The sequence below is a fragment of the Oncorhynchus gorbuscha genome, linkage group LG15 (genome assembly GCF_021184085.1).
Source record: "Oncorhynchus gorbuscha isolate QuinsamMale2020 ecotype Even-year linkage group LG15, OgorEven_v1.0, whole genome shotgun sequence".
NCBI lineage: Eukaryota > Metazoa > Chordata > Actinopteri > Salmoniformes > Salmonidae > Oncorhynchus > Oncorhynchus gorbuscha.
In genome coordinates this window covers 17,024,170-17,038,718 of record NC_060187.1, presented here as the reverse complement: position 1 = coordinate 17,038,718, position 14,549 = coordinate 17,024,170, and the positions used below count along the sequence as shown (strand labels likewise).

The window sequence follows — 14,549 nt, the reverse complement described above, 5'->3', positions numbered from 1 at the left end:
ATCAGCCCTACTGCATCCCATCTTCCCTGAACTGCATCAAAATCAAACATACCAGAATGAATTAATGAGAAAATGAATGAATGTACACTACATTCAAATTCAGTGGTATGATCCTACTGTAGTCAACCTCTACAACACTAAACGCACAATGTCATAAAGCTAAAAACGTTGGATCTTGATAAAAACACAACAGATGAATTAAGACATGGTGTGTAATGTAATGTTGTGTGATACTCACCCTTAGGCCAGGAAAGCCCCCCATGCCAGCACCTCCAGCAAGCCCCTGGAAAAGAGCACAGGAACATCATGAGTACAGGGTAGAAATACACACACACGCACGCACGCACGCACGCACGCACACACACACACACACACACACACACACACACACACACACACACACACACACACACACACACACACACACACAGGATAATAAAGCTTTTCTCCAAATGACTATATCATGCAGGCTGGCATACCCAGATGCAGCTAATCATACTACACAACTCTCTTCTTTACTTCTTGTAAGGCTACATTAAGCAATGTTTTTACAGTACTTTTACAGTGGTTTTACAGTGTATTTACAGTGCTTTTACAGGGGTTTTACAGGGATTTTACAGTGCTTTTACAGGGGTTTTACAGTGTATTTACAGTGCTTTTACAGGGGTTTTACAGTGTATTTACAGTGCTTTTACAGGGGTTTTACAGTGTATTTACAGTGCTTTTACAGTGTATTTACAGTGCTTTTACAGTGCTTTTATAGGGGTTTTACAGTGTATTTACAGCGCTTTTACAGGGGTTTTACAGTGTATTTACAGTGCTTTCACAGTGCTTTTACAGTGCTTTTACAGGGGTTTTACAGAGTATTTGCAGTGCTTTTACAGGGTTTTTACAGTGTATTTACAGTGCTTTTACAGTGTATTTACAGTGCTTTTACAGTGCTTTTACAGGGGTTTTACAGTGTATTTACAGTGCCTTTACAGTGCTTTTACAGGGGTTTTACAGTGTATTTACAGTGCTTTTACAGTGCTTTTACAGGGGTTTTACATTGTAATTACGGTGCTTTTACAGGGGTTTTACAGTGTATTTACAGTGCTTTTACAGTGCTTTTACAGGGGTTTTACAGTGTATTTACAGTGCTTTTACAGTGCTTTTACAGGGGTTTTACAATGTATTTACAGTGCTTTTACAGGGGTTTTACAGTGTATTTACAGTGTATTTACAGTGCTTTTACAGGGGTTTTACAGTGTATTTACAGTGCTTTTTAAATCAATAAAAAGGTTCAGAACAAACAGGAGAGGAAACAAAGTTGATCATCTGCAGCATACTTTTCCAGCTCAATGCAGATATCCCCTCTAACTGCTGTTCTGAATGAACTCTGCCCGACACACTCAATACAGATATCCCCTCTAACTGCTGTTCTGAATGAACTCTGCCCGACACACTCAATACAGATATCCCCTCTAACTGCTGTTCTGAATGAACTCTGCCCGACACACTCAATGCAGATATCCCCTCTAACTGCTGTTCTGAATGAACTCTGCCCGACACACTCAATACAGATATCCCCTCTAACTGCTGTTCTGAATGAACTCTGCCCGACACACTCAATACAGATATCCCCTCTAACTGCTGTTCTGAATGAACTCTGCCCGACACACTCAATACAGATATCCCCTCTAACTGCTGTTCTGAATGAACTCTGCCCGACACACTCAATACAGATATCCCCTCTAACTGCTGTTCTGAATGAACTCTGCCCGACACACTCAATACAGATATCCCCTCTAACTGCTGTTCTGAATGAACTCTGCCCGACACATCCCCACTAATCTTAATGGATTACATCATCTCAACACATTGAGCTCTAAGACGTTACAGACCGCTGGGCCTGGGCTGAGCTCATCCATCCAGAGCTATACAGTACATTTACAAGCATAAGCTAAGCTCAATTACCAATTGATCACTTTCACTCTTCACATGTGCAAACACTAATTACGTAAATTACGTAAATGTTCACTTTGTAATCAGACCTTTGGTATGGATCAAAAGGCCACAGGTGAGTACTCCTGTGTTTTGAGAACAATGGAAGCAAACATGGTAGAGGTAGAGATATAGGTGGAGGTGGAGATGGAGGTGGAGGTATAGGTGGAGGTGGATGTAGTGGTGGAGGTATAGGTAGAGGTGGGGGTAGAGGTGGAGTTGGAGGTATAGGTAGGGGTAGAGGTGGAGGTGAAGGTATAGGGAGGTGGGGTAGAGGTAGATGTAGGTGGTGGAGGTATAGGTAGAGAGGTGGAGGTGGAGGTGGAGATGGAGGTATAGGTAGTAGGTGGAGGTGGAGGTGGAGATGTAGAGGTGGAGGTGCAGGTGGAGGTGGAGGTGGAGGTGGAGGTGGAGGTATAGGTAGAGGTGGAGGTATAGGTAGAGGTGGACATATATATAGAGGTAGAGGTGGAGATGAGGTAGAGGTGGAGGTGGAGGTAGGTGGAGGTGGGGGTAGGTGGAGGTGGAGGTAGAGGTGGAGGTAGAGGTAGGGGGAGTGGAGGTGGAGGTATAGGTAGAGATGGAGGTGGGGGGTAGAGGTGGAGTTGGAGGTATAGGTAGGGGTAGAGGTGGAGGTGAAGGTATAGGTAGAGGTGGGGTAGAGGTAGAGGTGGGGTAGAGGTGGAGGTGGAGGTGGAGGTATAGGTAGAGGTGCAGGTGGAGGTGGAGGTGGAGATGGAGGTATAGGTAGAGGTGGACATATATATAGAGGTGGAGGTGGAGATAAGGTAGAGGTGGAGGTGCAGGTGGAGGTGGAGGTGGAGGTGGAGGTGGAGGTATAGGTAGAGGTGGAGGTATAGGTAGAGGTGGACATATATATAGAGGTAGAGGTGGAGATGAGGTAGAGGTGGAGGTGGAGGTAGAGATGGAGGTGGGGGTAGTGGTGGAGGTGGAGGTGGGGGCAGAGGTGGAGGTAGAGGTAGGGGTAGAGGTGGAGGTGAAGGTAGAGGTGGAGGTAGAGATGGAGGTGGATGTGGAGGTGTAGGTAGAGGTTGGGGTAGAGGTGGAGGTATAGGTGGAGGTAGAGATGGATGTAGAGATGGAGGTGGAGGTAGAGATGGAGGTGGAGGTATAGGTGGAGGTGGAGGTAGAGGTGGGGGCAGAGGTGGAGGTAGAGGTGGAGGTAGATATGGAGGTGGATGTGGAGGTGTAGGTAGAGGTTGGGTGGAGGAGGAGGTGGAGGTAGAGGTGGGGGTAGAGGTGGAGGTGGAGGTAGAGGTGGGGGTAGAGGTGGAGGTGGAGGGGAGGTAGAGGTTGGGGGTAGGGGTGGAGGTGGAGGTAGAGGTGGAGGTGGGGGGGTGGAGGTGGAGGAGGAGGTGGAGGTAGAGGTGGGGGTAGAGGTGGGGGTGGAGGTAGAGGTGGGGGTAGAGGTGGAAGTGGAGGAGGAGGTAGAGGTTGGGGGTAGGAGTGGAGGTGGAGGTAGAGGTGGAGGTGGAGGTAGAGGTGGAGGTGGTGGTAGAGGTGGTGGAGGAAGACCAAGAACAAGGAGAGTAATCTCTGATGATATTCAGGCGACTATGAAAATAACACCTGTGATGTTGATGACAATCTGTGGCCAGACCAAAACAACAGACATGACTGATTTAGTTTTCTCAATGGAGTATTTATGATTTAGATTTGACAGTTTCTTTATCTATACAATTGATCTAAGATACAGTACAGTAGTACAAATTTGAATATTTTTCTTCCTTTGCATATGCAAAATATATTTACTGTATGTGTGCTTATTGTTTGATGTAATGAAGTATGTTGAAATATAAAACTATATAAATTGCATTTGTGTCCATTTCTTGTTTGAGTACACACAAACAATATACAGTATAACAACATCTTAACTTCACACTGAAATAGGTTCTGATAGTAGTGTTTTGAATACGTCACATTAGTGTGATCTCAGTTGTCACTTTTCTTTTTCTTTTTTATTTCACCTTTATTTAACCAGGTGGCCAGTTGAGAACAAGTCCTGATTTAAAACTGTGACCTGGCCAAGATAAAGCAAAGCAGTGCGACAAAAACAACACAGTTATACATGGGATAAACACCCATACAGTCAATAACACAATAGAAAAATCTGTATACAGTGTGTGCAAATGAAGTAAGGAGGAAAGGCAATAAATAGGTCAATAGTGGCAAAGTAATTACAATTTACACTGGAGTGATATGTGCAGATGAGGATGTGCATGTAGAAATACTGGTGTGCAAAAGAGCAGAAAAACAAAAACAAATATGGGGATGAGGTAGGTAGTTGGTTGGCTGGATGGATGGGCTATTTACAGATGGGATAAGTTAGATCCAAGCTTCCTTATTTTGCCCAAGTGAAGTGAGTTTGGAACAACTGAAAGTATGCATCTTAGAAATCATTTTCATATATAAACTTTATATGTCCGAACTCAGAATCAAATAGCGTTCCCAAAAATAACATGGTCACTGTGGTAGAATGTCTATTTTGATTGGTTATTTTCTGCATTTATCAAAGTCCCATCAGTAGCCTGATTTCAGATGTGTCCATGTAAACAGGATTAAGGAATAATTTGTCTTGCAAAGCATGTAAACATTTAAATAAATCTATTATATTAATCTGACTAATCATACTATTGTGTGCGTGTAAGCATACTCAATGACAGATCCAGAAACATAGACAGTGCAGAGAGTGTTCTAATCTAAACCATACAGAGGTTGTATAGAGTCATCCCTAGCATTTCTGAGGCCAAATGAGAACAACTCCTCTGTCTACAGCAGGATACACATGACATTTCTCAGCCCAGCCCAGTTCAGCCCAGCTCAGCAAAGCTAATCTATCAAAGGACATAGGGCATCTAAAGCAGGGCTGCACTAAATACTTCCTGGAGGGTCTGAGTTTTTACTAGAGATTGAACAATAAACTTGGCAACAGGTTAAGAGGAGGAGGAGGGATGTAGATCTTACCTGGTCACCATCAGGACCAGGAGAGCCCCTTTCACCAACACCCCCAACAACTCCCTGGACACAAAACAAAAGTTATCCATTACACAGTTTGGGCAGTTCAGTTATGAGTTATGGTACTCCTTTAGATATTCAAGCGCTCGTAGGTAATCATCTCTATTCATTGTGGGCCTGTCAGGTGGAACAGTGTAAAGGATGCTGGCCCTCCCTGCCTGCCTACACAATGATCTTTATTGCATATGGTGGGATGTTCTGATGAGTCCTAACCCCCTGTTGCTAGGCTACCTGCTTCCATAGGTAAGGCCTTTGGTTACTCTCTCTGTATCTTGCCAGGTCGCAATTGTAAATGAGAACTTGTTCTCAACTTGCTTACCTGGTTAAATAAAGGTGAAATAAATAACAAATCTGAGACACTGTTTTCCTATGCCACCCTAACTGGCACTGAGAGAGAACCACTCAAATGCCAAACAAAATGCCAGGCTACGCATAAACTCCTGTTGTTGGCATCCTGTCCAGAGGTTGTTTTTATTTCACGAGTACCGGTAATCTTTTATCTTTATATTTTTACATTTTGTCACTGACTGTGTCGAGTGAATTTGCACATTAGCGGTGAACACTCACAGCATACAAATGATGTCGGGCTTCCTGTGTTGAGGGTAAAGTACTACTTCTTTAGGAGTACCTGATATACATGTTTAGGGGTTGTGTAACCCTTCTTTCCCATCGGTATTTCCCCCTCTCCTCACGCCTCCTCCTCTCCTCCACTATTTTCTCCTCCTCCCCTCCTCTCCCTTCCCATCCCCTTCTCTGTTAGGAGCTGTAGTGATTCAACCCCCTCCAGTTACCCCCCAGCCGTCCACCATCTTGATAGAAAATAACTTTTTCCACAATTTGGATCACATTTATTGACAGAGATGAATGTGGCATGTTCCCCTTTCACTTCTCCAGTAATATCTCTGGGTTCAAAGCTGTGTGGTGTGGGTGTAGTGGGATCCATTACCTGTCTTCCTTTGGGACCATTCTTCCCAACCGGACCAGGAATACCCTGGAAAAAAAGGAAAATGTAACTTAACTCTCAGGTGTGGAAAAGTGACTGCCATTTACTGAGTAATTGATATGAAAATATTCTATCCTAAAGACCTCCCCCACAGAACAAATGAATGCATGTTCTTGATTGGACACTACTGCCAGGCTAAGAGAGCAAGATGAGTATTAGGGGATCATAAACACTGTACTACAGTGTTTAGAAAGAGCATATTTTCCACTCATACAACAATGTGGAAAATGTAGTTTTTAGACATTTTATTGTCCTTATGGAAGAACTTCCAGAGGAGAGATCAATGTACTTGGATCAACTGCTTTGTAAGTATCAGCAAACATTTGTATCTATAAATAAGTTACAATTAACAAGGCTAACCACATATTTTCCTGTTGCTTCATAGCTCCAAAACAGATGAAATACAACATGCATTGCCTTTGGTTAGATCAGAGTTTTCCTATGTTTATGACCCTCAACCCTCTACATGAAGGTTCAAGAGGAGTAGAACTGACATGGTGAGTTAACCAGTAGTCTTGGTTACATCCTAGACCTAATCCAAATAGACAGCATAATGGATCATTCCTGACAGACACTTAATTAGGTGCACATATGAATCAAGGTTGCCTAGTTAAATAAAGGTTAACTCAAAGATAAAAAGGTGATACTTACTCTCTCCCCTTCTAGCCCTGGTGGACCAGCTATACCAGGAGGACCAATGAAACCCTGAAACACAAACACACATTAGTTACAGGTGAACCCGTTTGGACATGTGTAACACTTTACCTGGAGGTATACTGCAAAGTCATGAGCATGTAGGACCTCTTAATAAAGTCTTATAATCATATCTAACATCTAAGGAAGATATCATTTGGACAGATTGTACAAAAGTAAAGTCTTGCCTCCCAATCCCACTTCCCCAAAACACTTGAAAATATTAGACTTTAAATTGTGTTTATTCAGTTCTATTGGGCATTTACTTTATGTTGATATTCTTATCTTTATTATTTCTTATTGTTGTTGCATTGTGGAGAAGGAACCAGCAAGTAGGCATTTTGTTGGCCAGTGTATCCTGTACATATGACTAGTAAAAGCTGAAACCTGAAACATGTCTTTACTTTGTCTATTGATGGATTAGGACAGGGGGCGTTACTGAACTGTAGCATAGCTGTACTGAACTGAACATTCATCAGTCACCCACAGACAGTGGAAGTTTTACAGGAATGCTGATGAACCTGCAGTACAGCACACACAGAGATAAATCACCATATATCTGATGGTACAGTACTTACAGATGTAGGATCTCAATTTGATCACCCTGTTGCCGGAGAACTTTCGTGCAAAGGTTTAAAAAGGCTTCTGAAATTTGTAATATACACTATGAAATGTCAGACTTGATTTTCCCTTACTAAAATTGTATCAACCCCTATACAAAATGTATATGAACTATATCCCCCCACACCAAATTATACATTTCCAGTTTCTGCAGGATTATTTTCCTCATGTAGCAAACTGGCTCAAATTAAGATCCTATATATGTACAGTACCAGTGAAAAGTTTGGACACACCTACTCATTCAAGGGTATTTCCTTATTTGTACTATTTTCTACATTGTAGAATAATAATGAAGACATCAAAACTTTGAAAGTAGCCACCCTTTGCCTTGATGACAGCTTTGCACCCTCTTGGCCTTCTCTCAACGAGATTCATGAGGTGGTCACCTGAAATGCATTTCAATTAACAGGTGTGCCTGTTAATTTGTGGAATTTCTTTCCTTCTTAATGTATTTGAGCCAATCAGTTGTGCTGTGACAAGGTAGGGGTGGTACACAGATGATAGCCCTATTTGGTAAAAGACCAAGTCCATATTATGGCAAGAACAGCTCAAATAAGGAAAGAGAAACGACAGTCCATCATTACTTCAAGACATGAAGGTCAGTCAATCTGTAAAATGTCAAGAACTTTGTACGTTTATTCAAGTGCAGTCGCAAAAACCATCAAGCACTATGATGAAACTGGCTCTCATGAAGACCGCCACAGGAAAGGAAGACCCAGAGATACCTCTGCTGCAGAGGATAAGTCCATTACCGTTACCAGCCTCAGAAATTGCAGCCCAAACAAATGCTTCACAGAGTTCAAGTAACAGACACGTCATGCTTCTTTGTGGGCACTATGCATGTGGAGATCATCCGTTCACCTACTCTGCATCTCACAAAGAGACGGTAAAGTTGATGAAGACCTGTATTATTTGCTCAGAGGAGACTGCGTGAATCAGATTTTTGGTTCCAACCGCCGTTTCTTTGTGAGACGCAGAGTAGCTGGACGGATGATCTCCGCATGTGTCGTTCCCACCATGAAGCATGGAGGAGGAGGTGTGATGGTGTGGGGGTGCTTTGCTGGTGACACTGTCAGTGACTTATTTAGAATTCAAGCCACACTTAATCAGTATGGCTACCACAGCATTCTGCAGTGATATGCCAACCCATCTGGTTTGTGCTTAATCATTTGTTTTCAACAGGACCAAGAACCAACACACGTCCATGTTGTGTAAGAGCTATTTGACCAAGAAGGAGAGTGATGAAGTGCTGCCTCAGATGACCTGGTCTCCACAATCACCTGACCTCAACCCAATTGAGATGGTTTGGGATGAGTTGGATTGCAGAGTGTAGGAAAAGCAGCAGCCAACAACTGCTCAGCATATGTGGGAATTCCTTCAAGATTGTTGGAAAAGCATTCCAGGCAAAACTGGTTGAGAAAATGCCAAGAGTGTGGAAAGCTGTCATCAAGGCATAGGGTGGCTACTTGAAGTATCTAAAATATTAAATATATTTTGATTTGTTTAACACTTTTTTGGGCATTACATGATTCCATATGTGTTATGTCATAGTTTTGATGTTGTCACTATTATTCTACAATGTAGAAAATAGTAATAACAAAGAACAACCCTTGAATGAGTAGGTGTGTCCAAACGTTTTACTGGTTCTGTATATAAACCACCATATCTCTGATGGTACAGTACATACAGATAAAACAGTTGTGACATCCTGCAGACTGTTGAAAACCTGAGCAGATGTATCTGAAGCCCATCGAACCGGTAGTGTACCGGTAGTGTCTTTGAATTCATTGAGTTAATGTATGTAGCTAGAGGAACCCTGTCGTGGTTCTAAGCAGATCAAAGATCAGTGATGATGATATTCACCTATTCTAGTGCTGGCATTTGCATGTGTTCACATAAGTACACACACGCAAGTCCACAGAAATGTTAGCCTAAAGTCAATCATTCAGCCTAATGATACATTGTCTGACATCATGGACAGATTTGAAAGGGATAGATCTCTCTCTTTCGGCCTCTTCTTTATCTCTTTCTTCCATCTTTCTGCCAGGGGAGCTATCAACCCTGGTCTTATTGAGCTGAAACAGCTCTGTCTGTTTCTTGGCTAGATCAGCAGGTGGACTGGTCACCCATGCTGCTCTGGAAAAAAAGTCCCATCTTTGCGGCCATTTATCCATGCTCAGTAAGAAAAGTACAAGCTGTGCATCTTTCAAACATTTACATTCTTAATTACGAATCCCTCTTTGCTGACAGGCTAAGACATGACCACCTCAAAGACAGATCAGTCATGTCCACATCTCACTCAATATGAAACAGAATACTCATCTGGAGGTAGCAAATAATGCCTCGTCCCCATTACCTCACAAAATCACCTCCAAAAAGAGTAGAAAAGGGAGGAACATTGTTATTCTCCCTAACTAACAGGGAGTGGAGTGGACACATGAACAGGCAGACAGAGTCTAGTCCAGTGTGGGGGACAGGAGATTTCTATAATAAGAGCAGACAGAGTCTAGTCCAGTGTGGGGGACAGGAGATTTCTATAATAAGAGCAGACAGAGTCTAGTCCAGTGTGGGGGACAGGAGATTTCTATAATAAGAGCAGACAGTCCAGTGTGGGGGACAGGAGATTTCTATAATAAGAGCAGACAGAGTCTAGTCCAGTGTGGGGGACAGGAGATTTCTATAATAAGAGCAGACAGAGTCTAGTCCAGTGTGGGGGACAGGAGATTTCTATAATAAGAGCAGACAGAGTCTAGTCCAGTGTGGGGGACAGATTTCTATAATAAGAGCAGACAGAGTCTAGTCCAGTGTGGGGGACAGGAGATTTCTATAATAAGAGCAGACAGAGAGATTTCTATAATAAGAGCAGACAGAGAGTCTAGTCCAGTAAGAGCAGACAGAGTCTAGTCCAGTGTGGGGGACAGGAGATTTCTATAATAAGCAGACAGAGTCTAGTCCAGTGTGGGGGACAGGAGATTTCTATAATAAGAGCAGACAGAGTCTAGAGTCCAGTCCAGTGTGGGGGACAGGAGATTTCTATTCTAGTCCAGTATGGGGGACAGAGGACAGGACAGTATGGGGGACAGGAGATTTCTATAATAAGAGCAGACAGAGTCTAGTCCAGTGTGGGGGACAGGAGATTTCTATAATAAGAGCAGACAGAGTCTAGTCCAGTATGGGGGACAGGAGATTTCTATAATAAGAGCAGACAGAGTCTAGTCCAGTGTGGGGGACAGGAGATTTCTATAATAAGAGCAGACAGAGTCTAGTCCAGTATGGGGGACAGGAGATTTCTATAATGGGGGACAGGAGATTTCTATAATAAGAGCAGACAGAGTCTAGTCCAGTATGGGGGACAGGAGATTTCTATAATAAGAGCAGACAGAGTCTAGTCCAGTGTGGGGGACAGGAGATTTCTATAATCAGTAAGAGCAGACAGCAATAATACACCATGTACAGGAGACGACTAAATATCTCTCTGTCTCTGATCTCTCTCTTCCTTCATATTTTCTTTCCATTCTTTCTGTCATTCTCTCTCTTTCATCTCCTCCTCTCTCTCTCGCTCTCTCTTTCATCTCCTCCTCTCTCTCCCTCTCTTTCATCTCCTCCTCTCTCTCTCACTCTCTCTTTCATCTCTCCTCCCTCCTCTCTAACTCTCTCTGTTCCTTCAGTCAGCTACACCATGTACAGGAGACGACTAAATATCTCTCTGTCTCTGATCTCTCTCTCTCTCTCTCTCTCTCTCTCTCTCTCTCTCTCTCTCTCTCTCTCTCTCTCTCTCTCTCTCTCTCTCTCTCTCTCTCTTTCATCTCCTCTTCTCTCGCTCTCTCTTTCATCTCCTCCTCTCTCTCTCTCTCTCTCTCTCTCTCTCTTCCTCTCTCCTCTCTCTCCTCTCTCTCTCTTTCATCTCCTCTCTCTCTCTCTCTCTCTCTCTCTCTCTCTCTCTCTCTCTCTCTCTCTCTCTCTCGTTCTCTCTTTCATCTCATCCTCTCTCTCTCTCTCTTTCATCTCCTCCTCTCTCTCTCTCTTGCTCTCTCTTTCATCTCATCCTCTCTCTCTCTCTCTCTCTCATCTCCTCCTCTCTCATCTCTCTCTCTCTCTCTCTCTCTGTCTCTCTCTCTCTCTTTCATCTCCTCCTCTCTCTCTCTCGCTCTCTCTTTCATCTCATCCTCTCTCTCTCTCATCTCCTCCTCTCTCATCTCTCTCTCTCGCTCTCTCTCTGTCTCTCTCTCTCTTTCATCTACTCTCTCTCTCTCTCTTTTTCCACATTCTTTAGCCATGGCAATCTGCCAGAGATGTCCTGTATTTTTCCTAATAGGCTGTCTCTGATATGAACATATCATGTATGCATAACACAAAGGACAACCTGTGAGGGATACCCCTTACACTTCCCATACTTTAACAGAGCAAACCAAGTGTTTCCTTTTTATTCCTCCACCTCTTCATACCCTCCTCCAAATCATTATATCTATACTCCACCCTCTCTCTCTTCTCTCCCTGACCCTCTCTCTTCGCTCCCTGACCCCTCTCTCATCTCTTCCCTCCTCTATTCCCCCCCCTCTGTTCTCGAGCAGAGAGAGAGCATGCCTGTGCTTCCTCCTGAAGATAGAAATGGGCAGCTCTCGCAACAGAGCAGACGATATACTGAGCAAACTCAGATCCCAGACCTGTCCCAGTTGAATTTTCTGCAGCGGGAGCCAGTACCTTGATAACATAACACAGGTTCTGGATCAGCTCAAGCTGCAGGCCTGATACTGTCTAATCCCTTCAGGAAATTAAGTATTCCCTCTAACAGAGCTGAGCACAGTGGAGGGAAGAGGGCAGGAAGTAGTGAGCTGTACTTACACGTACACCTTTAGGACCTAGGTTACCTTCTGGCCCAGCCAAACCCTGCAACAAAAGAGAGCAGCATGAGAAGAGGGCATTGTCACACAAAACAGTGTAGAGAGAGACTCTCTGTTATACAGGACAATTCCCAGTATATTTCCACACATAAAACACATAAATTGGTACGTTTTACACAGAAGTAATGAATAGTTTGATTGGATAGACTGATTGTCTTAGATGTAAAAATAGACTAAGAAAACATGCTGGTCATAGCTTACTCTCAGCTACATTATAGATCCTTGTTAGCATTTCTGAGCATGAACTTTTAGTTCAAACATTCACTGTCTTACAGATACAAAACCTGTCTTCTATATAATCTTGAATTAATAAAAGAGGGAAATCAAAATTATTCAAGCTATTTTGCTAAATACTTCAAGCGAAAAGCATTGGTCAATTGTTTTTTCACTAGTCTAATTAAGAGACTAGGAATGTCTCACTACTGTTGTTTGGGAGAGACAGGTGAACATGATATGCATTTCTGAGTACAGCCATATGATAGTGCACAGTTAGAATTCTGGGTAATGTGGTCAAACCAAGAGGATGGATGGATGGAGGAATCTGGAGAGTATTCACTGCACCTGCCTGCCAGGGTAACCTGCAGCCCCAGTCACTCCTGGGAGTCCTGGTATGCCCTGTGGAAAAATAGAGAAAGAGAGAGAGCGAAAGAGAGAAAGAGAGAGCAGTATGTAAGAAGAGAAACATTGGCCCTTGTCAACGCTGCCAGCTTAGTAATAAAACAGGCACTGTTCACCCTCACCCGCCACTCCACTGCACTCTTACCCGCTATCCTCCAGCCGCCCTGTCTACTGACTCTGTCTACCCCTCTCTACACCCATCCCCCTCCTCTCCTCTGTGCTTCCAGGCTCCTGCCTCTGGTACTGTAACATAGTGGGCAGAGACCCAGAAAGACGTTGTGTACAGACAGACTGTAGCAGAACACTCTCTTCTCTCTCTAACTCCTCCCCTTCCTGTTCCAGCCTGAACCCTGACCAATCACCTCAGGGCACAGAGTGGCACCTGGTGCTGAAGTCATCGCAACACGTCACCAGATTTCAGCGTGCTGCCTGAGAGCACTCTGTTGGGATGTGATGTGTCGACAGGGGAAACATTTCTTCCTCACAGAGTAGGAAGGGACCTGACTATACATCTAATGAGCTGCCTGTGCCTCTCTCTGTGTGTGTGTGGATGTGTGTGGGTGTGCGTGTGTCATGCTCTAGCCCCAAAGTTGACCATACTGAGATCAGTGACCCGGCCTGTTCCTAACACTAAAAGGAGCGGGTTTAGGACATGTGGGTGACGACCCTCTCTGACCCAATGAACGCTAACGACTCACCTGTTCCCCTGGCTGTCCTGATGGCCCTGGATAGCCTTTAGGACCCTGCGGGTAGAGACACAACACATCCATGATGACCAGAGACAAAGAGGATTGAAAAGAGAATGTCACCTGCTCTACATTAGGTATCCAGTATAGGAACCCTGACTAACTGAATCATACTGACTGATATCTGAACACTTAAGATCTGGGTCAGTAAAGAGAGAGCAAGAGAGAGAGGGGGTGGGTAGAGAGAGTGATTGTACACCTGTGATGATTTAGTCTGTATGAGGCAGTATACACAGCCAGGTAGCCAAAGGTCAGTCTGTGTGCATTTCAGCCATACAATCATTCAGAGACAGGACGCCCAGTGTTGTCTAAGGATTCTGGAACATTCCAGAGCTTCCTTCCTCCTTCCCAGCACCCAGCAGTCTGATGTCACCCTAGCAGTTAAAGGTCATGGTCTGGTGCCACCCCAGAGGTCAAGGGTGAAAGGGTGTGGAGACTTACTTGTGACCTGGTCTGGGCATGGCAAGGCTTTTTCTGCTCCAGGTCAGCAGGCGTGTGTGAACCCCTCTAAAACACTCAGGAGAGGTGAAGGTCGAGAGTCATTCGTCCTCCGAAACGCGACCCTGCCAAGCCGGACTGCTCCTTGACACACTACTCGCATAACCCGGAAGCCAGCCACACCAATGTGTCAGAACAAACACCGTACAACTGGTGACCGAAGTCAGCTTGCAGGTGCCCGGCCCGCCACGAGGAGTCGCCAAACCCTCCCCTATCCCGGACGTCGCTGGGCCAATTGTGCACCGCCTTATGGGTCTCCTGGTCGTGGCAAGCTGTGATACAGCCCGGGAACAAACACGGATCTGTAGTGCGATGCAGTGACTGCTGCGCCACTCGACAGGGCCTTTATCACAAATCTGAGTAGTTACTTGGGGGGCAAGGTGATTTGTAGATCAGTGATTCTGAGGCCAGTACGGTGAATCTACAAATAGCTCATATTTGTTTGGGACA

General features: G+C 44.3%; 1 protein-coding gene across 1 annotated transcript in view; it reads right to left on the bottom strand.

Moving 5' to 3' along the window:
* Positions 1-14,549, bottom strand: part of LOC123996668 (collagen alpha-1(XXIV) chain-like) — a 216,399-nt gene that overhangs the window by 142,680 nt on the left and 59,170 nt on the right. The window contains exons 8-14 of the mRNA XM_046300243.1: positions 13,554-13,598; positions 12,799-12,852; positions 12,179-12,223; positions 6,674-6,727; positions 5,966-6,010; positions 4,969-5,022; positions 239-283 (exon numbers count right to left, since the gene is read on the bottom strand). Of these exons, the coding sequence (XP_046156199.1) occupies positions 239-283; positions 4,969-5,022; positions 5,966-6,010; positions 6,674-6,727; positions 12,179-12,223; positions 12,799-12,852; positions 13,554-13,598 (342 nt within the window). The remainder of the gene's footprint in view (positions 1-238; positions 284-4,968; positions 5,023-5,965; positions 6,011-6,673; positions 6,728-12,178; positions 12,224-12,798; positions 12,853-13,553; positions 13,599-14,549) is intronic.